The 25,021-nt window shown below is 41.8% G+C and overlaps 1 protein-coding gene across 2 annotated transcripts; it reads left to right on the top strand.

Annotated features, from left to right (window-relative positions):
- Positions 1-798: 798 nt before the first annotated feature.
- ZFP62 (ZFP62 zinc finger protein) lies at positions 799-23,746 on the top strand. Of its 2 annotated transcripts, none has more exons than XM_055301566.1 (2): positions 799-878; positions 19,911-23,746. In XM_055301566.1, coding segments are annotated over exons 1-2 (2,772 nt in total). In that variant the 5' UTR covers positions 799-877; the 3' UTR covers positions 22,682-23,746. The 2 variants fall into 2 exon arrangements, with proteins under 2 accessions (XP_055157541.1, XP_055157540.1); XM_055301565.1 differs by lacking the exon at positions 799-878 and adding an exon at positions 2,159-2,896.
- Positions 23,747-25,021: the final 1,275 nt, after the last annotated feature.

Consider the following 25,021-nt stretch of genomic DNA (forward strand, 5'->3'; position numbering starts at 1 on the left):
AAATTATGTTCTTTGCAATTACTTAAACTTAAGAGGAAACACATTTAGATGTTACTTCAAAAAGAGGGGCCGGGGATCCCTGGGTGGCGCCGCGGTTTGGCGCCTGCCTTTGGCCCAGGGCGCGATCCTGGAGACCCGGGCTCGAATCCCACGTCGGGCTCCCGGTGCATGGAGCCTGCTTCTCCCTCTGCCTGTGTCTCTGCCTCTCTCTCTCTGTGTGTGTGTGTGTGTGTGACTATCATAAATAAATAAAAAAATAAAAAAAACAAAAACAATAACAAAAAGAGGGGCCACTGTTTCAAGTCCTTTCAGGCCAGGGCTCGGGGCCGCGTCCGGGGGATGCCGCCCGGCCCCCGCGGCGCCCCCGCCCCGCCCCGCGCTCCCGCCGCCCCCGCGGGCTGGGGCTCCCCGGCCGCCGCGCTCGCCCAGGGCGGGGGCGGACCAGGCCTGCAGGCCCCAGCTCCGCTTCGCCTCCGCCCGCGGGCTTCCCCGCAGGCTCAGGCCGAAAAGTGCTCCGGGTTTAGGTTTTAGGTACAGAGGTCGTCCGGGGTTCATTCTTCCTCGCGGCTCATTTGCCTCACTGAACGCCCCACTCAGGAGCTTCGCCCGCACCCTCCCGCCCGAAGTCCCCCGCGCGCTCGCCGGCCGGCGCTCGGTAATCAGCCCGCACGCCAGCCTCCCCGCCTCCCAAGCCCTCCGAGCGCACCTCGGGTCACGTGCCTGGACGGGAAAACATCATCGAGTCCGTCCTCCCGCCTCCCAGAGAGGACTCGGAAGTACCCGGGAGTTGGCGCGGGAGTTGGCGCGGGCCCTTCCGGCCGGGCCGTCCGCGCTTTTGTCCCGCCGGCGGCCGGGCTTCCGCGCCAGCGCCACAGCCAGTACGTGAGTCCGCGGCTGCCCGCGCTCCCGCCCCCGCCCGGCCCCGGCCCTCGCCTGCCACGCCCTTCCCTGAGCGGCCAGGTCTTGGCTGCCCCTCGGGTCTCGGGCGGGATCTGCGGGGAAGCGTCCCCCTCCCCCTCCGCGCTTCGGGAGGCAGGTTCCGGGGGAGCGGAGCGGGTGTGGGGCGTGCCCTGGAACCGGCCGGTGTGTCTGTGGGCCCCGGCTCTGGAGGCGCGAGCGGCTGGGCCGGGTAGGAGCTGCCCAGCGTCCGGACGAAGGCCGAGGCCTGGCTTTTGGCGCTCTGCTCTGCACTGTTCGCTGCTGTCTCGGGCCGACGGGGAACCGAGCCCCGAGGGCTTTCGAGTCCTCGCCCGAGCGTGCCCCTCGTAGTGAAGCTTGGCCCCGGGACCCGAGAGTGCGGAGCGTTAGAGGGACCCTGGGGGTGACGTGACAGGCTCCTGCCCGGGTGCCGATGGAGCCCTGGAGCGCCCTCCGGGCCGCGTGCGCACCTGCGGGGGGGGCGCCGAGGAGGACGGGCGGATGTCCTCGGGTGCGGACGGTGGGCGCCAGTGCCCTGAGGTGTGCGGGCTGGGGGCCGCGGGCCGCTTCCTTTTTGAGAACACGAAGGTTTGGTTTTGTTGGTTTTAAGGAAACGGTTAATATTCACGTGGTTCAGGTGCTTAAAATATAAGCAGGCGTCAGTGACAGAGTTCGCTGCCGCTGAGCCCCTTCCCATGCCCAAGCCCCTAGATAATCACCTTCGTGAGAATGTAGCCATCCAGTTTTTTCTTTTGTTTTTTGTTTTTTTAAGGTTTTATTTATTAATTCATGAGAGAGAGGGATAGAGGGAGAGGGAGAGGCCGGCTCCGTGAGGAGCAGAGAGCCTTATGTGCAGCTTGATCCCAGGACCCTGGACCCCAGGACCCAGGGATCATGACCGGAGCCAAAGACTGACTTAACTCTGAACACCCTGAATCATCCAGGCTCCCCGTCTAGTTTTTTATGCGAATACTGGTCTATTGAATACAGTCAGTTCCCCTATTTTCACACAGGTGGCAGAATACTCTCCAGAAGTCTATCTCCTCTGGTCCTTCTTCCCCTGTATTGTAAAGGATCATCACCACACAAGGAGCTTAAAAAACAAGAAGCAGGGATCCCTGGGTGGCGCAGCGGTTTGGCGCCTGCCTTTGGCCCAGGGCGCGATCCTGGAGACCCGGGATCGAATCCCACGTCGGGCTCCCGGTGCATGGAGCCTGCTTCTCCCTCTGCCTGTGTCTCTGCCTCTCTCTCTCTCTCTCTGTGTGTGACTATCATAAATAAATAAAAATTTTAAAAAATTAAAAAAAAATAAAAAAAAAACAAGAAGCAGCACTGTGGTAGTGCACCGCATATCGTTTGCATGTTTTTAATGTTCCTTAATTTTTTCGATCTATTCAGAGCCATTCAGGTTGTTTCCAGTTTGTTGTTACTTCAGCAGTGGTGCACTCAATGATGTCCTCCTAGGACATATTTTAGCAAGAGTTTTTTTTTTTTTTTTTTTTTTTGGTTTTGTTTTGTTTTAAAGATTTTATTTATTCATTCATGAGAGACACACAGAGGCAGAGACACAGGCAGAGGGAAAAGCGGGCTCCATGCAGGGAGCCTGATGTGGGACTGGATCCCAAGATCCCAGGATCACACCCTGGGCCACCCAAGCGTCCCATCAAGAGTTTTTAAAGAAGGCATCAGCCAAAATAATTTTTGTCTTACCTTAGCCACTTATTGGCAAATTGTTAAACATGCCAATCATTATTGTAACAGCTCCTATAGAGTGTTTAAAGAACAAATAAAACTAAATAGATTTTCTCTTCTGGATCTTGTGTTTATGATGCTTGGCCAGACTAGTCTAATAAACTAATTCTATTAATGACTCCCTTCCAGCCATTGTCTGTCCCTTTAGCTTCAGAAAATCTCTCAGCCTCCCTTTCAGAATGTCCTTTACTACCTATTCCCCAAGATGACTCTTCACTGCTACCAGGTATGAGAATGTTCTGTTTCATTTTTTACTTTAAGGGAAAACAATCACCTTTAATCCTTACTTTCTACTTTTAAGCAATAGAACCAACTCATGTTAATCATTTATACTTCTGGGTATAAAGAAACCAAATGCCAGTAATCACTAACGCACACACCATATTCTCTCCTTTCATCTGTATATCATTCTCACTTCACCTTGGTTCTATATTTCATCAATCCTATCTGCAACTTCCTATGTATGCTTTATTCTGAATTGGTAAGCATTTTGTGGTCACATGTGTTGTTTTCTTTTTCTTTCTTTGGTCTTTTAAGTTTGTTTGTTTGTTTTTGTTTTTTTTACATTTGTTTCTATAGGTTCGACTTACCAACACATAGTATAACACCCAGTGCTCAGCCCATCAAGTGCCCCCCTCAGTGCCCCTCACCCAGTCATCCCATCCACCTGCCCGCCTGCCCTTCCACTACCTCTTGTTCGTTTCCCAGAGATAGCAGTCTCATGTTGTGTCACTTTTCTAAATTTTCCCACTCATTTTCCCTCCTTTCCTTTATAATCCCTTTCACTAATTCATGTATTCCCCGCATGACTGAAACCATATGTTTGTCCTTCTCCAATTGACTTACTTCACTTAGGATAATACCCTCCAGTTCCATCCACATTGAAGCAGATGGTGGGTATTCATCCTTTCTGATGGCTGAATAATATTCCATTCTGTATATAGACCACATCTTCTGTATCCATCTTTCAATGGACATCGAGGCTCCTTCCAGAGTTTTGCTATTGTGGGAAGTGCTGCTGTGAACATTGGGGTGCAGGAGTCCCAGCGATTCACTGCATCTGTATCTTTGGGGTAAACACCCAGTAGTGCAATTGCTGGGTCATAGAGTAACTCCTTTTTTAACTCTTTGAGGAACCTCCACATGGTTTTCCAGAGTGGTGACAACACTTCACAACCCACCAACAAGGCAACAGGTCTCCCCTTTCTCCGCATCCTCTCCAACATTTGTTGTTTCCTGTCTTGTTAATTTTAGCCATTCTCACTGGTGTGAGGGTGGTTACCTCATTGTGGTTTTAATGTGTATTTCCCTGATGGCAAGGGATGTGGAGCATTTTCTCATGTGCTTGTTGGTCATGTCTATGTCTTTAGTGAAATTTCTGTTCATGTCTTCTGCCCATTTTGTGATTGGATTGTTTGTTTCATGGGTGTTGAGTTTAATAAGTTCTTTATAGATCTTGATACTAGCCCTTTATCATTTGCAAATAATCTTCTCCCATTCTGTAGGTTGTCTTTGAGTTTTGTTGACTGTTTCTTTTGCTGTGCAGAAGCTTTTTATCTTGATCAAGTCCCAATAATTCACTTTTGCTTTTGTTTCCTTTGCCTTCATAAATGTGTATTAAAAGAAGTTGCTGTAGCCAAGTTTAAAAAGGATGTTGCCTTTGTTCTCCCCTAGGATTTTGATGGATTCTTGTCTCACATTAGAGCTTTCATCCTTTTCAGTTTATCTTTGTGTATGGTGTAAGAGAATGGTCTAGTTTCATTCTTCTGCATGTGGATGTCCAATTTTCCCAGCACCATTTATTGAAGAGACTGTCCTTTTTCCAGTGGATAGTCTTTCCTGCTTTGTCAAATATTAGTTGACCATAGAGTTGAGGATCCACTTCTGGATTCTCTATTCTGTTCCATTGATCTATGTGTCTGTTTTTGTGCCAGTACCACACTGTCTTGATGATCACAGCTTTGTAGAACAACCTGAAATCTGGCATTGTGATGCCCCCAGATATGGTTTTCTTTTTTTATATTCCCCTGGCGATTTGGGGTCTTTTCTGATTCCACACAAATCTTAAAATAATTTGTTCTCACTCTCTGAAGAAAGTCCAAGGTATTTTGATAGGGATTGCATTAAATGTGTAAATTGCCCTGGGTAACATTGACATTTTCACAATATTATTTCTTCCAATCCATGAGCATGGAATTTTTTCCCATCTCTTTGTGTCTTCCTCAATTTCTTTCAGAAGTGTTCTGTAGTTTCTAGGGTATAGATCCTTTACCTTTTTGGTTAGGTTTACTCCTAGGTATCTTATGCTTTTGGGTGCAATTGTAAATGGGATTGACTCCTTAATTTCTCTTTCTTCAGTCTCATTGTTAGTGTATAGAAATGCCACTGACTTCTGGGCATTGATTTTGTATCCTGCCACATTGCTGAATTGCTGTATGAGTTCTAACAGTCTTGGGGTGGAATCTTTTGGGTTTTCTATGTAGAGTAACATATCTAAGAAGAGGGAGAATTTGACTTCCTCTTTGCCAATTTGAATGCCTTTTATTTCTTTTTGTTGCCTGATTGCTGAGGCTAGGACTTCCCAGTCATATGTTGAATAGCAGTGGTGAGAGTGGACATCCCTGTCTTGTTCCTGATCTTAGGGGAAAGGCTCCCAGTGTTTCCCCATTGAGAATATATTTGCTGTGGGCTTTTCGTAGATGGCTTTTAAGATGCTAAGGAATGTTAGCATCCTCTATCCCTACACCCTGAAGAGTTTTGATCAGGAACGGATGCCGTATTTTGTCAAATGCTTTCTCTGTATCTATTGAGAGGATCATATGGTTCTTGTTTTTTTCTCTTGTTGATGTGATCTGTCATGTTGATTGTTTTAGGAGTGTTGAACCACTTTTGTATCCCAGGGGTAAATCCCACTTGGTCATGGTGAATAATCTTCTTAATGTATTGTTGGATCCTATTGGCTAGTATCTTGCTGAGAATTTTTGGATCTGTGTTCATCAGGGATATTGGTCTATAATTCTCCTTTTTGGTGGGGTCTTTGGTTTTGGAGATGCTGGCCTCATGAGTTTGAAAGTATCGTGTCCCTTTGTATCCTTCAGAACATCATCAGTAGAATAGGTATTGTTTCTTCTTTAAAAGTTTGATAGAATTCCCTGGGAGGCCATCTGACTCTGGACCTTTGTATCTTGGGAGATTTTTGATGACTGCTTCAATTCCTCCCTGGTTATTGTTCTGTTCAGGTTTTCTATTTCATCCTGTTCCAATTTTGGTAATTTCTGGTTTTCCATAAATGGATCCATTTCTTCTAGATTGCCCAATTTGTTGGCATGTACCTGCTAATAATGTTTTTAAAATCGTTTTTATTTCCTTGGTATTGGTTGTGATCTCTCCTCTTTTGTTTGTGATTTTATTAATTTGAATTTTTCTGTGTTCTTTTTAATAAGGCTGGCTAATGGTTTATCTATCTTATTAATTCTTTCAAAGAACCAACTCCTGGTTTTGTTGGGGTTTTTTGTTTTTTTGTAAGATTTTACTTATTTATTCATGAGAGACACTGAGAGAGAGGCAGAGATACAGAGGGAGAAGCAGGCTCCATGCAAGGAGACCGATGTGGGGCTCAATCCCAGGACCCCGGGATCTCGACCTGAGCCAAAGGCAGATGCACAACCACTGAGCCACCCAGGCCTCCCTGTTGATGTATTCTACAGTTCTTCTGGTCTGTATTTCATTGAATTCTGCTCGAATCTTTATTATATCTCTTTTGCGTGGTGTATGTTTTACTTGCTGTTCTTTCTACAATTCATTTAGGTCCAAGGTTAGCTTGTGTATTTGTGGTTTTTCCAGTTTTTCGAAGGAGGCTTGTATTGTGATATATTTCCCTCTTAGGACCGTTTTTGCTGTATCCCAAAGATTTTGAATGGTTGTATCTTCATTTTCATTAATTTCCATGAATCTTTTTTGTTCTTCCTAATTTCCTGGTTGACCCATTCATCTTTCTGCGGGATGCTCTTTAACCTCCATGTGTTTGCGGTTCTTCCAAATTTCCTCTTGTGGTTGAGTTCTAGTTTCAAAACATTGTACTCTGAATATATGTAGGGGACAGTCCCAATATTTTGGTATTGGTTGAGACCTGATTTGTGACCCAGTATGTGGTCTATTCTGGAGAAAGTGCCATATGCACTTGAAAAGAATGTGATTTTAGTTGCATTCGGATGGAAAGTTCTGTAGATATGTGAAGTCTGTTTGGTCCAGTGTATCATTCAAGGCCCTTGTTTCTTTGGTGATCTTCTGCGTAGAAGATCTGTCTTTAGCTGAGACCACTCTGTTGAAGTTTCCTACTATTAATATATTATTATCAAAGTGTCTCTTTACTTTGGTTATTAATTCATATACTTGTCAGCTGTCACATTAGGGGCATAAATATTCACTATTGTTAAGTCTTGTTGGATACAGTCTTTAAGTATGATACAGTGTCTCTCTTCATCTCTTACTGCTGTCTTTGGTATAAACTCTAATTTATCTGATATGAGGATTGCTATGCCAGCTTTCTTTTGAGGACTCTTTAAATGGGAAATAGTTCTCCACCCCTTCATTTTCAGGCTGGAGGTGTCCTTAGGTCTCAGATGAGTCTCTTGTAGACAGCAAATAGATGGGTCTTGCTTTTTTATCCATTCCAAAACCCTGTATCTTTTGATGGGATCATTTAGCCCATTCACATTCAGCGTAACTATTGAAAGATAGGAATTAGTGTCATTGTATATCCTGGAAGATCTTATTCCTCCTTCCATTCTGAATGACAGCCTTGTTGGATAAAGTATTCTTGGCTGTATGTTCTTCTCATTTAGTACCCTGAATATATCATGCCAACCCTTTCTGGCCTTCCAGGTCTCTGTGGAGAAGTCTGCTGTTAATCTCATGTTTCTCTCCATATAAGTTAAGAATCTCTTGTCTCTTGCTGCTTTGCACATTTTGTCTTTATCTCCAAAATGTGCAAGTTTCACTATTAAATGTCAAGTTGTTGAATGGTTTTATTGATTTTTGGGCGGTCGTCTCTATCTCCTAGATCTGAATGCCTCTTTCCTCCTCCAGATTTGGGAAGTTCTAAGGTATGATTTGTTCAAATATACCTTGTGGTTCTCTGTCTCTCTCTCAGCCTCTTCTGGAATCCCAATTAGATGTATATTCTTCCTTCTCAAGCTCTCATTTATTTCCCTAAGCCTTTCCTCGTGGGCTCTTGTTTTTCTCTTTTTTTTTCTCAGCTTCCTTCCTTACCATCAACTTGTCTTCTATGTCACTCACTCTCTCTTCTACCTCATTAACCTTAGCAGTTTGAGCATCCAGCTTGGATTGCATCTCAATAAAGTATTTGTAATTTTGGCCTGTTTAGATCTCAGTTCTGTAGTAATGAAGTCTCTAGAGTCTTTTATGCTTTTTTCCAGAGCCCCCAGTAACTTTATAATTGTACATCTGAACTGAATTTCTGACATCGTATTTAAATCCAAATTCTTGGGATCCCTGGGTGGCGCAGCGGTTTGGCGCCTGCCTTTGGCACAGGGCGCGATCCTGGAGACCCGGGATCGAATCCCACGTCGGGCTCCCGGTGCATGGAGCCTGCTTCTCCCTCTGTCTGTGTCTCTGCTTCTCTCTCTCTCATTCTATGTGACTATCATAAATAAATAAAAATTTAAAAAAAAAATAAAAAAAAAATAAATCCAAATTCTTTTTTTTAAAGTGATCAAAAAGATTTTTAATTAATTAATTAATTAATTTATTTATTTTAATAAATTAATTTTTTATTGGTGTTCAATTTACCAACATACAGTATAACACCCAGTGCTCATCCCCTCAGTGTGTCAAGTGTCCCCCTCAGTGCCTGTCACCCATTCACCCCCACCCCCCGCCCTCCTCCCCTTCCACCACCCCTAGTCCATTTCCCAGAGTTAGGAGTCTTTATGTTCTGTCTCCCTTTCTGATATTTCCCACACATTTCTTCTCCCTTCCCTTATATTCCCTTTCACTATTATTAAATCCAAATTCTGTTGCTCTGTGGCAGAGAGTATTGCTTCTGGTTCTTTCTTTTTGGTGAGTTTTCCTTCTAGTCATTTTGTTCTGCAGAGTAGCTGTATGAAGGGGCTGAGTCAAAAATATCAACCATAACGTAAATAAAATGCACCCTAGATGATTCCAAAGAGGTCAGAGACCAGAAAATAAAAGAAAAAGAAGAACGGAACAAAGTAAAACAAAGGGACCACTAAAGTGATAAACAAATTTTAAAACAAAGTAGTAAAAATAACAAGCCAAGAACCAAAAAGAAAGAAGACGGAAAAAAAAAAAAAAAGGTAAAGAAAAGAGAAAAAGGAAGAGAGGAGAATGGTGGTGGTGAGGAAGTGGTAGTGAAAAGAGAATGTAGTCTACCTGAGGGGTCCTAGAGGGTGATCCTCTTGGTTCTGAGTGCATTTTGTTATATATGTTAGAAGATGCTCAATTCCAAATTTATATAAACCAGTAATACTTGTGTAAAGCCCCAACATTGACCACAAAAACATAAACAAGATAAAAGAAGGGGACAGAATGGGAAGGAAGAGACTATAATCTCACAGAATGAAGCAGCACTGTATTCCACTTGGTTCTAGCTGTATTTGGTCGTGTGTTAGAAGGTTCTACCATTGTAGAACAAAACAAGGCAGAAAAAACAAATCTCCATTCTCGTGTATCTATCAAAATTAGATACTAGAAGTGAAGGGAATCTAGAAGTGAAACATATCTAAAATGTATTTGTAGAAATATGAAAGTCAAAAAGGAAAAAACTTAAAAATGAAGAGCTAGTAAAATACTGTAGTTAATAAGGTAGGAAAAGAGAAAATATTGGAAATTTTTAGTCTGATATAAAAACGAGTCTTAATGGAATAAGAAAAAAAAGGACCCTCTAGTTCTATATACTATTTTCCCTCAGTCCTGGAGTTTGTCAGTGCTGCTTGTTAGGAAACTTGCTTTTCCCTTGTACTTCCAGCAATTCTTCTGGGAGTGGGGTGTGCTGTGCTGATTCTCAGGTGTCTGTGCCTGGGCAGAGATGCCCTACACCCCTGGCCAGGTTCCTGGCCCAGTATGACCTGTTTATCCTGTGAGGCCTTTGTTCCCTTGAGGCTCCGCCTCTCCCAGGCACAAGGTGAAACAAAGAGGAAAAAAAATGGTGGCAGCCAGATTTCCAGCTCTGGAGTGGAGCTCCCTAGGAGTAACTAACCGCAGTCTCCCAGTCCACACTGGCCTAGATGCTCCTGGGGTCAGGGGCAGGTGCACTGATCTGTACAGCTGTGGGGTGCACAGTGGCAGGAGAGTTCTCCCTTTCTTGTGCCCTCTCTGCTTCTGTCTGTCCTAGGGGGAACAGAGGATTGCTGCTTTATCTGCTTTGGCACCCTGAGATCTTGTGGCACTGGACCCACACTCCCAGGGACCACCTCTCCCGAAGGGAACAGAGTACAGCCACCTCCGTTGCCGGTCTCTACTGTAAAGGCCACTCTGGAGCCGTCCCACCTAACCGACTGGCTTCTCCCAAATGCCCTAGAAGGTTGTGGCGCTCTAGCCCTTTACTGAGATTGGGCCGCAGTTTGTTGTGAGCTTTCCCTCAGGTGCCCCCTGCTCTAATAGTGACTCCAGAAATCTTAAGGCTTCACTGCCCTTCCTGCGATTTTTCCCAATTTCCCTGCACACTTTTCAGTCAGGGAAAACTCTGGCGTGGATTTTTAAAGTTGCCGCTTCTCCCGGCCTTGGCTTTCCTGCCCCAGAGGCTTTTGCCCCTCCACTTTAGCCCTGCTAGTTGCAGTTCTCCTCCCCCACTTTATTCTTTTTTTATTTTTATTTTTCGCCTTCCTACCTTGTTAGAAGCAAAAACTTTTCTCTTTGTAGCATTCCAGCTGTTCTTTCTTTAAATCTCAGGTCGAATTCATAGGTGTTCAGGATGTTTTGAAGGTTATCTAAGTAAGTTTGTGGAACCACATGAGTTGAGGGCCCCACTCTTCTGCCATTTTGCCCCTCCCTCTGTAGTCATTTCCAATTCAAATATAATATCCAGGAACTTAAGGTACCAAATCCAGGTATCGTATTTGTTGACTATGTTTGGTAATCTGGACATACAGAGTAGCTGCTGATGTGTTGCTTGTTGCAGCCTGTTCATAGGCAGGACTTTTTTGCTGGAGTGAGCCATAATTCTTTTGTGAGTTATCCAGGCTCTTGAGAAGTGGCCCCTGACTCCTGGGGCAGGGACAGTGAGAACTAGGGGCAGGGTCTTACTATCTACCCAGGCTTTTTTGGGCATTGACAGTAAAACATGAACAGCAAGTACAGAGATGTCCAGATGTGGGACATGTGTAATTTGAAAGGAGTGGATGGCATTCTAAAGTTGGCACTTTTGACTGATGTAACCAGGCTGTTGGATCATGCTTCCTGCTGACAACTAGAGAGTTAGAGATCAGTTTCACATCTAGCTTATAGAACTTTTAAGAAATTAAACCTTTCTAGACTGCTCTGTGCAGGAGTTGTGCTTTTGGAATGATTATTTTCTTGTGTCGTAGGGGATATATGACTTAGCTAACATCAGTCATCAGTCTTTTTTTGGTAAGTTATTTAAATTCCAGTTAGTTAACACAGAGTGTAATACTAGTTTCAGGAGCACAGTATAGTGATTCATCACATCATACAATGCCCAGTGTTCATCACAACCAGTGCCCTCCTTAATCCCCATCACCTGTTTCCTCCATTCCCCCACCCACCTCTCCTCTGGTGACCATCAGTTTGTTCTCTATAGTTAAGAGGTTAGGAGTCTGTTTCTTGGTTTGCCTCTCTCTCATTTTCCCCTTTGCTCATTTGTTTTGTTTCTTAAATACCACTTATGCGTGAAATCATATGGCAGTTTGTCTTTCTCTGACTTATTTCACTTTGCATAATACTCTAGCTCCATATATGTCATTGCAAATGGCAAGGTTTCATTCTTTTTTGTGGCTGAGTAATATTCTGTTTGTGTGTGTGTGTGTGTACACCACCTCTTGTTCATCAGTTGATGGACACTTAGGCTGTTTCTATATCTTAGCTATTGTAAATGATGCTACTATAAACATCAGGGTGTATGTGCCCCTTCGAATCACTATTTTTATATTCTTTGGTTAAATACCTAGTAATGCAGTTGCTGGGTCATAGGGAAGCTCTATTTTTAACATTTTCAGGACCCTCCACACTAGTTTTCATTCCCACCAACAGTGTAGGAGGGTTCCCCTTTTGCCACATCCTCACCAACACCTGTTGTTTTTTGTATGGCTAATTTTAGCCATTCTGACAGGTGTGAGGTGGTGTCTCATTATACTGTTGATTTGTATTTCCCTGATGATGAGTGATGTTGAGCATTTTTTATGTGTCTGTTGGCCATGTGTATGTCTTCTTTGGGAAAATGTTCATGCCTTCTGCCCATTTTTCAATTGGACTATTTGTTTTTTGGGTGTTGAGTTTCATAAATTCTTTGTAGATTTTGGACACTTAACCCTTTATCAGGTATGTCAAATATCTTCTCTCATTCTGTAGTTTGCCTGTTAGTTTTGTTGATTATTTCTGTCCCTGTGCAGAAGCTCTTTATTTTGATGAAGTCCCAATGGTTTCTTTCTTTTTTTTTTTTTTAATTTATGATAGTCACACAGAGTGAGAGAGAGAGAGAGAGAGAGGCAGAGGGAAAAGCAGGCTCCATGCATCGGGAGCCTGATGTGGGATTCAATCCTGGGTCTCCAGGATCATGCCCTGGGGTGAAGGCAGGCACCAAACCGCTGCGCCACCCAGGGATCCCCCAATGGTTTCTTTTTGCTTGTGTCTCCTTTGCCTCAGGAGACATACCTAGAAAGAAGTTGCTCTGGCGGATGTCAAAAGAAATTACTACATGTGTTCTAGGATTTTTATGGTCTCAAGTCTCATATTTAGGTCTTTCATCCATTTATTAAAAATATTTATTTATTGATTGTAGAGAGAGCATGCGCAAGTGCGGGGAGGGGCAGAGGGAGAGAAAATCTCATGCAGATTGTCCACTGAGCAGACTTAAAGGTATATTAAAAAGCTCCGGTGAACAAAACAGTATGGTACTGGAACAAAAAGACACATAGGTCAGGGGAACAGAATATATAACCCAGGAATGAACCCATAGTTATATGCTCAATTAATCTTTGACAAAGCTGGAAGGAATATTCAATGGGAAAAAGACAGTCTAGTCTCTTCAACAAATGGTATTGGGAAAGCTGGCCAGCAACATGCAAAAGAATGAAACTGGACCGCTTTCTTACACCATACATAAAACTAAATTCAAAATGGATGGAGAGCCTGGGTGGCTCAGGTGGTTAAGCATCAGACTCTTGATTTTTGTCTCAAGTCATGCTCTCAGGGTCATGAGATGGAGCCCCATGTCAGACTCTGCTCAGTGGGGAGGGCAGGGAACTAGTTCCTTTGCACCTCTTCTTCCCTCTGCTGGAAGTATTCTGTTTCTGAAGTTTTTCTAACCCTTCAAAGCAGAGTCAGTCCTCTCCCTCTCTTCTCTCATCTGTGTCCTGTGTCTGTTATTTTTATCATGTGTTGTTTTTTTTTTTTGTTTTGTTTTGTTTTTTTGCCAGATTTTTATTTCCTGCAGATCTACTAGCTGCAGTTCGCCAGCTCCTTGATGACAAGATCTTACCTATCTCTCGATCCCCAGGACCAGCCCAATGCCTGGGGAAAAAAAGCAGGATATGGATCATAATCCAAATTCTTTGGGCAACATTAAACCTCAGAGGTAATAGATACTAGAATACATTTTGTTTCTTGTAAAGATAACTTAATATTTTGTTAGAAACTCTTTTTTTAATTATTTTTTTAAATTTATTTATGATAGTCACACACAGAGAGAGAGAGAGAGAGGCAGAGACATAGGCAGAGGAAGAAGCAGGCTCCATGCACCGGGAGCCCGACAGGATCGCGCCCTGGGCCAAAGGCAGGCGCTAAACTGCTGCGCCACCCAGGGATCCCCTTGTAATAAACTCTTGATTGTCTTTATATTTTAGCAGATGTCTTGGTCTATCTGGGCGTCTATAACAAAATATACACTGGATGATGTATAAACAGCAGAAATATATTTCTTATAGTTCCAAAGGCTATGAAGTCCAATATTAAGGCACTGAAGAGATCAAGGCACCAAAGAAGGTCATCACAGAGGTGATGACTTTTTTTTTTTAAATAAGAACACTAATTCCATTCGTGAAGATTCTGCTCTCCTGACCTAAGCATGTCTAATAGCCCCACCTCCCTCACCTCTGCCTCTCAGTACTGTAATCTTTGAGGACTAGGATTATAACATGAATTTGGGAGGAGGGGACACAAACATTCAGACCATAGCAGCAGCATTTATCCTATTGCTGGCTTTTTATGTCTTGGCACTTTTCTGCCTGTGTTTTGACTGATCTTTTCTTAGACTGGTGTTGATTCATACGAATCTCATTGCAAACCATCAATTTTTAGTAAAGAGGCACATTTATATTAATCTGCTTTGATTTCAGTCATTTCACCAAGAGGTATCACGTGGGGTGATAATACACTGTGCCTCCATCCAAACAAGAGGTTAATTTAAGTAAGGCTGAAATAGGGATACTCCTACCCCAGGAGTTAGACATGAAATATTTGTGATTTCATGCAGACCAGACCAGTCAGCAGCCACACAGGGAATCCCAGAGAGTATGAAGTAGATGAATAATTGGCTTATCAGAGAAAGTCAGGAAAAAGGGTCCAGCTGGGCCAAGGATCAGTGAATATAGTAGCAGTGACAGGTAGGTTAGCATGGTGCATTGGTGTCCAGCAAGTCACTTGAGGTGGCCAGATGCAGAAGGCTTCAAGTGTCATACCAAAAGCCTGATAAGACTTAATATTGGGAAATGACCAGGTGTACATCTTTCAAAACTTAAGGTAAGGAGACCATGGCAGAAGTTCAAAGTATAATTTAAGAAGGCTTAAACTAAGGCCTTTAGCAGTAGGAATAAAATTAGGAGTAGGGACTGGAGAACTATTGAGGTAATAGAATCAGCTAGTCTTAGGGGCTCTTTTGGATGTGAAAGGATGAGAAGACAAGTGCTCACTTCTGATTTAGGTAAAGGGGAGGACAGGGATGGGCATGAGAGCCTATAATTGAAGAGAGCAGTCTGGGCCAGAGATGATCCGAGAGGTGGCTTGTAAGAGTGGTAGGAGCCACATATATAGAAATGACTGCCCAGGGAGAATATGTAGAGTCAGAAGAAGAAAGGTTTAACATGGAACAGAATGGCCAGGAACATCTAAGAGACAGCAGGTGGGGAATTTGTGCCTGGCCCCAAAGAAGCTAATGCAGGGTAGTGTGGGTGAAAGAACTAAGATTTAGTAGAGGAGGCATGAGGGAAAATGAGATGTGAAGATGACTTTTTCAAGAAATAACTGAGCAGGAGGCAGGATGGCAAAAGCAGTATCTGGAGGGGAAGGTATAGTTGAGGGATTTTTTTTTTTTTAAGATTTTATTTATTTATGAGAGACGGAGAGAGAGGCAGAGACAAAGACAGAGGGAGAAGCGGGCACAGGCAGGGAGCCAGATGCAGGACTCGATCCTGGAACCCCAGGATCACACCATGAGCCAAAGACACACTGAACTACTGAGCCACCCAAGCATCCCAGTTGAGAGAATTTTTAATTTACATTTTGACCTTTTTAAAACTTTTTATTTGAAAATCATTTTAAATATATAGGAAAATGTCAAGAATAAGAATGGTAAAAGGATAGCCTTTAGCCATATTTACCTATAGTTAACATTTTACTTCATTTTGTCTTCTCTTTTGCTCTTTCATAATACATACTTTTTTTTTTTTTTCTGAACCATTTGAAAATAATGCATGCATCATGGCCTCCTACCCCTAAATACTGTAGTATGTATTTACTAAGGATAGGGATGTTCTCTTGCATGAGTAGAGTACAACTGTCAACTTCAGTACATTTAAAGTTGATACTATGTGATCTATATTCCAGTTTTGTCAGTTGACACAATTATTTTTTTTATAATTTTCCTTCCAGTACAGACCCCCTACAGGTCAGGTATTCAGTATAGTGTTCAAGTCTCTTTAGCCCTTTTTAATCTGGAACATTTCTATATCCTCTCTTGTTTTTCATGAAAATGCTATTTTTGAAGAATACAAATAGTACTTGGAGTAGAACAGTCTTCATTTTGGATTTACCTGATGTTTGCTTGTGATTCTGAAGCTCAGGTGATGAATTTTCACAGGATGTCACTTCTGGAAGCATATGATGTCCCACTGCCACCATTGATGATATTAATTTAGAACACTAAAATGAGGCACTAATTTCTCCACTGTGTAGTTATTGTTTTTTCCCTTTCATTCTGGGGGGAATATTTTAAGATCATGCATATATACTGCCCCTTCTCAAAATTTTCCCCACATTTAGAATTCAGTGATAATTCTCCCCTAATCCAGTCTGCTCAGATAGTAACAAAATGCTGATTTTTTTTTTTTCAACTCTACTACTTTCCCCACATTTACCAACTGGCCCTGGCATTCTGCTGTAAGTAAGCAGCCTCTCTTTCTCCCATTTATATATGTATGGACTCGCGAAATCCTATTTGCAATGCTTTATAATTCATATTATAAATAATTATTATGGAACCTAAATTGAGTGGTCAAGCTGGCTCATGATGTTGTGGTCTTGTGACATGCCCCTGTTGTTTTTACTTGTTGGTGTAACAAGATGCCCCAGCTCATCTTGTGTGTATTCTGCCCCTGCCTAGAGTCTGCCATTTCTCTGAGGAGCTCTGGTTCCTTTTAGTAGGCGTGGGGGTAGAGACCAAGACCAGGGTGCTGGATGTGCTTATTACCACTAAGTTTTTTTTCCTTCTTAGCTTTTCAGGAAAGAGGTTGGAAATATTTATACATACACAAACACAAATATGTGCACACACACAATTTAGAAATCATGAATTCACACCAATGCTTCTGATTCCTCACAGGGTTTTTCTTGCCTTCCTCACAGGGTTTTTTTTGCCTTCCCCTTATTCCATATTTTTGTTTCTTCCTTCAGGAGAGCCCTGGCTTGCAACTAAATGAACACATTTACATATAAAATTGTTTCAAAATCACCTTGCCCATACCTCTGCAAAAAACAAACCTGCTTAAAAAGAGTACAGTTGTTTTTAGGACTTCACCATCCTCTTCCAGCCTCCCCAAGACTGAGAGTATATAGTATATGATTCTGTGATACATGCCTAAATTATGGGTTGTACTTTTTTAATTTTTGTTTATAGAATTATAAAATAGAATACATGTGAAACACAAATGAACTCTTTTTTGCCATTTTTTTTCTGGCTTAGCTCCTTTTCCTTTTTCCAATTCCCATTTATCTTTGAATATGTAGAAAATTAGCATGCTTGCATAAGTAAAAAACTGTGCAAAAAGCTGTACTTAGAGTGTCTCTCTTCCCTATCCCTTTGCTCTGTTCTCCCCACTTCACCACTTAGAGATAATGGGACTTTACTGATTTCTGATTTCTCTCATTACTGTAAAGATAAGCAGTTACATGCTTGTTTTCTTATATGTGCCTTTTTTATATAAAGATATATATATGTATATTTACCTATATCTATATATACTCTATATAGAGTATATACATATTTTTTAAGATATATCTTACATATATGTACTCTATATAAGGCATATCATGTATCTTATGATATGTGTGTATGTATAGTGTGTGTATATATATACATACATATATACACACATATATACATATATACACACACACATACATACACACACACACACACACAATTTTTTCATGTATCCTGGAAATTGTTTCTTCTCAATCAATAGAGTTGTTCCTCATTCTTGCTTAGTACTCCATTGTATATATGTGTCATAGTTTATTTAACCAGTCTTCTATGCTTAGACACTCAGTTTTCCAGATTCTCTACTTACAAATAATGCCCCTGTGAATAGCTTTGTGTACATAACTTTTTTGTATCTTTGGAATTTCTATAGGAATTTTAGTCTTTTTATTCTCAACTCCTGAAAAATTTTTATATGAGGGATTATTAGCCCTTATACATTATGCATGTTGCAAATATTTTCTTTCATTGTCATTTCTCAATTTTGCTTATAGCATTTTTGCCATGTAATTTATACAGTCAAATTTATCCATCTGCTCTTATTGCCTGTGAATCATAGTTTGAAAACTTTTTCTTTTCTTTTTTTTTAAAAGAATTTATTTATTCATGAGAGAGGCAGACAGAGGGAAAAGCAGGCTTCCTGCAAGGAGCCTGCTCTGGGACTCAATCTCAGACCCCAGTGTCATGTGCTGAGCCAAAGGCAGACGCTAAACTGCTGAGCCATCCAAGCATCCCTGAAAACTTTTTCTATACTTAGGTTATGGAAGTATTCACTTGTATTTTCTTCTAATATTTGTATAGTGTCACATTTTTTATATTTAAAACTCTGCACCATTTGGAGTTTATTCTTGAATATGGTATAAAGACTGATCTATTTTTATATTTTTCCAAATGGCTTTATAGTTGTTCCAACACTATTCTCAAGACCATCTTTGCACCAATAATTTGATATGTCATCTTTATCATATGCTTGATTTCTGTGTGTAATCAGGACTATTTCTGGGCTTCCTATTCTATTCCATTTGTCTGTCTATACATTGGTGCCATCCTGCTTTAGTTATCAGAGGCTTTGTGGTATATTTTAATACCTAATGTGACTAGTCTCCGCATTCCTTTTCTGTTTCTCTCTAGCAATTTTTGTGTGTTTATTTTTTAAATTTTAATTAGGCTCCATGCCCAGCATGGGGCTTGAACTCATGACCCCAAGACCGAGAGTTGCATGCTGTACTGGCTAAACCAGCCAGGTCGTATGTTTACTTTAGAAGATTTGCTGTTATGTCTGTAGGAATATGAACATCTTTCTCTCCTGAGGGCTGAGGATGAATAGATGTGGAGGGATCGAGGTGAAAGAGAATGAATAGAGCATGGTCCCTGATGTGTATGGGAGCAGGATTCAGAGCACAGATAAAAGCCATGTTACTCTTGATGGTTATGGAATTCCACTGCCTGTCCAGTAGCCCTCACATTTAAGCAACATGGACTGCTCTGCCTAAAGTAGTAGAGACCAGAGGAGTGCTTTCAGAGGAAACAAAGAATCCCTGCCTGAGCCCTAAAATCTGTTTTAGGAAGAAGGTTACCTTTCCTGAGTCCTGTGCTTTATACCCAGGTTCCAACTTTGATCAAATAACCAGACCTCAAATAATAAATAGTAATAATTATGCATATAGCACTCACCAAGTAGTAGGCAACCCTTATATTATCTCATTTTATATTCATGTCAACCCTATTGACCTCATTTCAGATGAGAAAACTGGCACAAAGAAGTTGAATAATTTTCTCAAGGTCATGCAGCTAGGTATTTGAACCCAAGTAGTATTTCCTTTGCTTGTGGTTTCTAATCTTTGATATGCTCTGATTGCAGTTAGCCTATTTATAAAGTGGGAATAGAAAGTCTTTTTGCCTGGCATGCTGGAGCATGCTCTTCCATATAGAATTCCTCCCTCACTACTCACTTTCCAGGATCTGGTTTTCTTTGGAGGGGAGGTCCAGGAAGCCAAACCAACTCCAGGAAGCAGCAGTTTGCTTTATTGCTCATGTCTGTCGTGACTGTCTTTATGCTTTCATTACCATCACCCCAATAGTACAACTTGGGTATTGACTTCTTCCCTTTTTTAGTTTTGCCTATTTAGTTCTGCTGACTCTCTCTTAATTTTTGCCTTACTTATTAATTTTTCTGTTTCTTTTATTCAGAGATTTCTTCTACTCTTTTTTCATGACTAAATGATTGTTTCCAAAAACTGATCAGTGTTGTCCTTGATTCTGTGCATCTTTTCAACCCATTTCAACTTGCCCTCATGCTAAATTGTTATGTAAGAATAGAAAAACTCTTTGTTCTATTGGAAATCCAGGGCTCTAACATTTTAACTTTAGCTCCACAGGGGCAGAAATTTTGGCATGCCCCCTGTTGTGTCCCCTGCAGTTAAAAATGGTACTTAACCACACACCATGCAGTCAATAAACACTTGTCAAGTGTATGAGTAAATTTGGATGTAATTCTTCCAGTTTCCTCTAAATAAAGTGAACAGGTATCATTTTCATTTTCTTGGTTTAGTGTCACATTTGAAGACGAGGGGCACTGAGGATGAGAAATCAACTGAAAAGTATGAAAATGTTGGAAATGCAGAATCTATGTGGCCAAAAGTGGAAGGTCTTCACAAGGACAATATATTGGAATCTAAGGTTGGTGAAACTTGTGATTGGAATAGCAAGGCAGAGAATCAACTGGAAAATCCTGAGGGAAAAAGAATGAAGGAAGACCAAAGTGGCATGAGGGAAAAGATTGGCAAAGCCAAGAACACAGCAAATATAAAGACAGAACAGGAAGACGAGGCATCTGAGGAAAGCCTACATCCAAGCTCAAAACATGTTATACACCAAACTGTCTCTATAGAACAGATAAGTAGTGAACAAGACAAATGTATGGAGAACATTAATGGAACCTCTCACCCTGGTCTACAGCAGAAAACCAGTATTGTTAAGAAGTCACACAAATGTGATGAGTGTGGGAAATCATTTAAATATAATTCCCGGCTTGTTCAACATAAAATTATGCACACTGGGGAAAAACGCTACGAGTGTGAGGACTGTGGAGGGACTTTCCGGAGCAGCTCGAGCCTTCGAGTCCACAAACGGATCCATACTGGGGAGAAGCCGTATAAGTGTGAAGAATGTGGGAAAGCCTACATGTCCTACTCCAGCCTTATAAACCACAAAAGCACCCATTCTGGGGAGAAGAACTGTAAATGTGATGAGTGTGGGAAATCCTTCAATTATAGCTCTGTTTTGGACCAGCATAAGAGGATCCACACAGGAGAGAAGCCCTATGAATGTGGTGAGTGTGGGAAGGCCTTCAGGAACAGCTCTGGTCTCAGAGTCCACAAAAGGATTCACACAGGGGAGAAGCCCTACGAATGTGACATCTGTGGGAAAACTTTCAGTAATAGCTCTGGCCTTAGGGTGCACAAGAGGATCCATACAGGCGAGAAACCTTATGAATGCGATGAATGTGGGAAGGCCTTCATTACTTGCAGAACACTTCTAAACCATAAAAGCATCCACTTTGGAGATAAACCTTATAAGTGTGATGAGTGTGAGAAATCGTTTAATTATAGCTCTCTCCTCACTCAGCATAAAGTGATCCACACTGGAGAGAAACCTTATGAATGTGATGAATGTGGGAAGGCCTTCAGGAACAGCTCAGGCCTTATAGTACACAAAAGGATCCACACAGGAGAGAAGCCTTACAAGTGTGATGTATGTGGCAAAGCATTCAGCTATAGCTCAGGCCTCGCAGTTCATAAAAGCATTCACCCTGGGAAGAAAGCTCATGAATGTAAGGAGTGTGGAAAATCCTTCAGCTATAACTCCCTTCTTCTTCAACATAAAACCATTCATACTGGAGAGAGACCTTATGTATGTGATTTGTGTGGGAAAACTTTCAGGAACAATTCAGGCCTCAAAGTCCACAGGAGGCTCCATACTGGGGAAAAACCATATAAGTGTGATGTGTGTGGGAAAGCCTATATCTCACGCTCTAGCCTTAAAAACCACAAAGGGATCCATCTTGGGGAGAAGCCCTATAAATGTACCTATTGTGAGAAATCTTTCAATTACAGCTCTGCCCTTGAACAACATAAAAGGATTCATACAAGGGAGAAACCTTTTGGGTGTGATGAGTGTGGAAAAGCCTTCAGAAATAATTCAGGCCTTAAAGTACATAAACGGATCCACACTGGGGAGAGACCTTACAAATGTGAAGAATGTGGGAAAGCCTACATCTCACTCTCAAGCCTTATAAATCATAAAAGTGTACACCCTGGGGAAAAGCCCTATAAGTGTGATGAGTGTGAAAAAGCCTTCATCACTTATCGAACCCTTATAAACCACAAAAAAATTCATCTTGGGGAGAAGCCCTATAAATGTGATGTATGTGAGAAATCTTTTAATTACACCTCACTCCTTTCTCAACACAAAAGGGTCCACACTAGAGAGAAACCTTATGAATGCGACAGGTGTGAGAAGGTCTTCAGAAACAACTCAAGCCTTAAAGTGCATAAAAGAATCCATACTGGGGAGAAGCCCTATGAATGTGATGTGTGTGGAAAAGCCTACATCTCACACTCAAGCCTTATTAACCATAAAAGTACCCATCCTGGCAAGACACCCTACACCTGTGATGAATGTGGAAAAGCTTTTTTCTCAAGCAGAACTCTTATAAGCCACAAAAGAGTCCATCTTGGGGAGAAACCCTTCAAATGTGTTGAGTGTGGGAAATCTTTCAATTACAGTTCACTTCTTTCTCAACACAAGAGGATCCACACAGGGGAAAAACCTTACATATGTGATAGATGTGGAAAGGCATTCAGGAACAGTTCAGGTCTCACAGTACATAAAAGGATTCACACAGGCGAGAAACCCTATGAATGTGATGAGTGTGGGAAGGCCTACATCTCACACTCAAGTCTTATTAACCATAAAAGCATCCACCGTGGACAGCAGCCCTATAATTGTGAGTGTGGGAAATCCTTCAATTATAGATCAGTTCTTGACCAACACAAAAGGATCCACACTGGAAAGAAGCCATACCGGTGTAATGAGTGTGGGAAGGCTTTTAATATCAGATCAAATCTCACCAAGCATAAAAGAACCCATACTGGAGAGGAATCTTTAAATGTGGGAAGTCACAGTGACACATCACAGAACAGAACTCATGAGGGAGGCAATGCTCTGGTTGGGACCAAGATGAGCATATCTGTACAAGGCAGAGCTTATGAAGTCTCGACTCAAATGGAAGAAAAACCTTATGAGTGTATGAATATCTGAGCTCTTTGTTCATGGCTTGTAATTTACATATGTAACTATGAGTACTCTTTGGTGTGAACTTCATCATAGCCAGCAAGGAAGCCTCCAGTGTCAAGGTAGTTGAATCTTTATGAAACACAAAATAGTTTATACTGGGGTTAAAACCTATGAAAGTGACAGAGTGATTTAAAAACCTTCAAAATAAGCAGACATTTCTGGACGTAAAACACATGGATGAGGAAAGGACTTAGAAGTCATATAGTTACCATCAGAAAATTCATATTTGAGTAAATTCTGTGAATAGAAATGGGGGAAATTCAGGCATAGCTTTGAATCCTAATTGTACATTGGTTAGTGGAGAAAATACAAGAAGGGCTTCCCAACAGGCAAATTCAGGGAGAGATAGGCTTCAGGGAATATAAATTTAATAGTAGTGATCATGGAGTATAAATTTGATATAATTGAATTATTTGTGAGGGGTGATGATAAAATTTGAAACAATTGGATTTTGTTGTAGGAAGAGTAAAAAGTATAGACATGAATCTAGCAGGAAATAGTCATTTAAAAAACATAAGTTGATTGGACTATGGTTGTAATGTGATACACTGGTTGAATGGGCAAAACTTTTAAAAAATTTCAAGTGAACCCCTTCAGTGAATGATGAAGTGTGATGAGTGAAAACCCTACCTATGCTACAATTATGAGGTTCTACAGAAATTCAGCACATTAAATAACTAATGGAACATGTCTTCAATGTGAATTTGCACTTATACAAAAATAATTGATTCAGGGATTCCTATGAATAGGAATGCTGAGAAGGTCATTTTACTAGAAGAGCTAGAAAGCTAAGTAGCTATTGACAATTGAGGGATTGGAAGAAATTCATGCTCCTTAATAATCCTGTTAAATGTTTGATTGTTTTGGAATGTGTTATTGTAAAGATTCCATGTACTACATGTGTGTATTGTCTGTTATAAAATGTTATGAATACTTTGTTCAGGGCTCACTCTGTCTTGGCCATGAAAAGGAAGATAGTTGTGGTGAGGTAAGGTGCAACTCCAATAAAAAAAATTACTTAAAAGTAAACAGGCTCTGACTGACTTTAGATGGAGCAGTATGCATAGAAAACAGTTTGTGTGTCCCATCTTTTGTAGAGTAAGTGAGACCAGATGCAAAACAGGAAGGGGGCTTATCCCACAGGGCTAGTAGCTCAGGTTTCACAAGAAATTAGGTGGTGTCTACACCAGAAGAAGTGAAGAATGGATTGATGCTCATACTGGACCTAGATCATAGTTCCTGGGAGTGGGCATGCTCTGGGACTGATCTGTCACCTCACAGAAATAGTTCTCTTGGGAACAGAATTTAACAAATGTTTATGTGTAAAGCTGTTAACTAGGTGGCTCAAAGGGTAAAAGGAGAGTCTTCTGAGAGTTAAGTAAGCTGTCCAAGAATACTCCGGATGAGCTTGTCTTTAGAGGCTGAATTCTAGTCCCGTCTTTTGGCTCCAAAATCCACTCTCTTTACCAGAGAGAGCTAGATAGCTTCCTGGCCTTCTAGGGTTTGTCTCTTGCCTTGCTATGGCCCTACATAGTTTCCATGACTCCTCTTTAGGGGTATAATTCTTTTTTTAAAAAAAATAAGTTTATTTTTTATTGGTGTTCAATTTTCCAACATATAGAATAACACCCAGTGCTCATCCTATCAAGTGCCCCCCTCAGTGCCCATCACCCAGTCACCCCTGCCCCCTGCCCACCTCCTCTTCCCCACCCCTAGATTGTTTCCCAGAGTTAGGAGTCTCTCATGTTCTGTCTCCCTTTCTGATATTTCCCACTCATCTTTTCTCCTTTCTAGGGGTATAATTCTTTCACTTTGTCTTCCACCAGTAAGTTTTGATGGAAGGAGAGGGACAGAAATAGGAAAGGGAGAGGGAAAGAGTACTTTTGCCATTCAGCTCTACTTAAGAACACCACAACAGCACTTCCTTCTCTACATGGAACACTGACCCTCTCCACAGACTTGGATTAATGGATTCAGCAAATACTCTGTTGATGATCTGCCAGGCACAATCCCCTGTCCTAGCAACTAGGCAGCAGGAGTAAATAAAGAATAGGTAACGGAGAAAGTCCACAAGCAAAACCACACTAATGGAGGCTGAAGTGAGTGTAGAGAGGAAGGTGACCACCATCAATGGGGAAGGAGGAGGCAGTGATGGGACAGTTGCTTTTTAAAAAGGGAGGAGTGGGGGATCCCTGGGTGGCGCAGCGGTTTGGCGCCTGCCTTTGGCCCAGGGCGCGATCCTGGAGACCCGGGATCAAATCCCACATCGGGCTCCCGGTGCATGGAGCTTGCTTCTCCCTCTGC

The sequence above is a fragment of the Nyctereutes procyonoides genome, unplaced genomic scaffold (genome assembly GCF_905146905.1).
Source record: "Nyctereutes procyonoides isolate TBG_1078 unplaced genomic scaffold, NYPRO_anot_genome, whole genome shotgun sequence".
NCBI classification, from domain to species: Eukaryota; Metazoa; Chordata; class Mammalia; order Carnivora; family Canidae; genus Nyctereutes; species Nyctereutes procyonoides.

Coding starts and splice junctions, on each gene's coding strand:
- ZFP62 (XM_055301565.1), top strand. CDS start 2,785: ATGACTCCCTTCCAGCCATTGTCTGTCCCTTTAGCTTCAGAAAATCTC. Junction 2,897..19,910: donor TGACTCTTCACTGCTACCAG/GTATGAGAATGT, acceptor TTCTTGGTTTAG/TGTCACATTTGAAGACGAGG.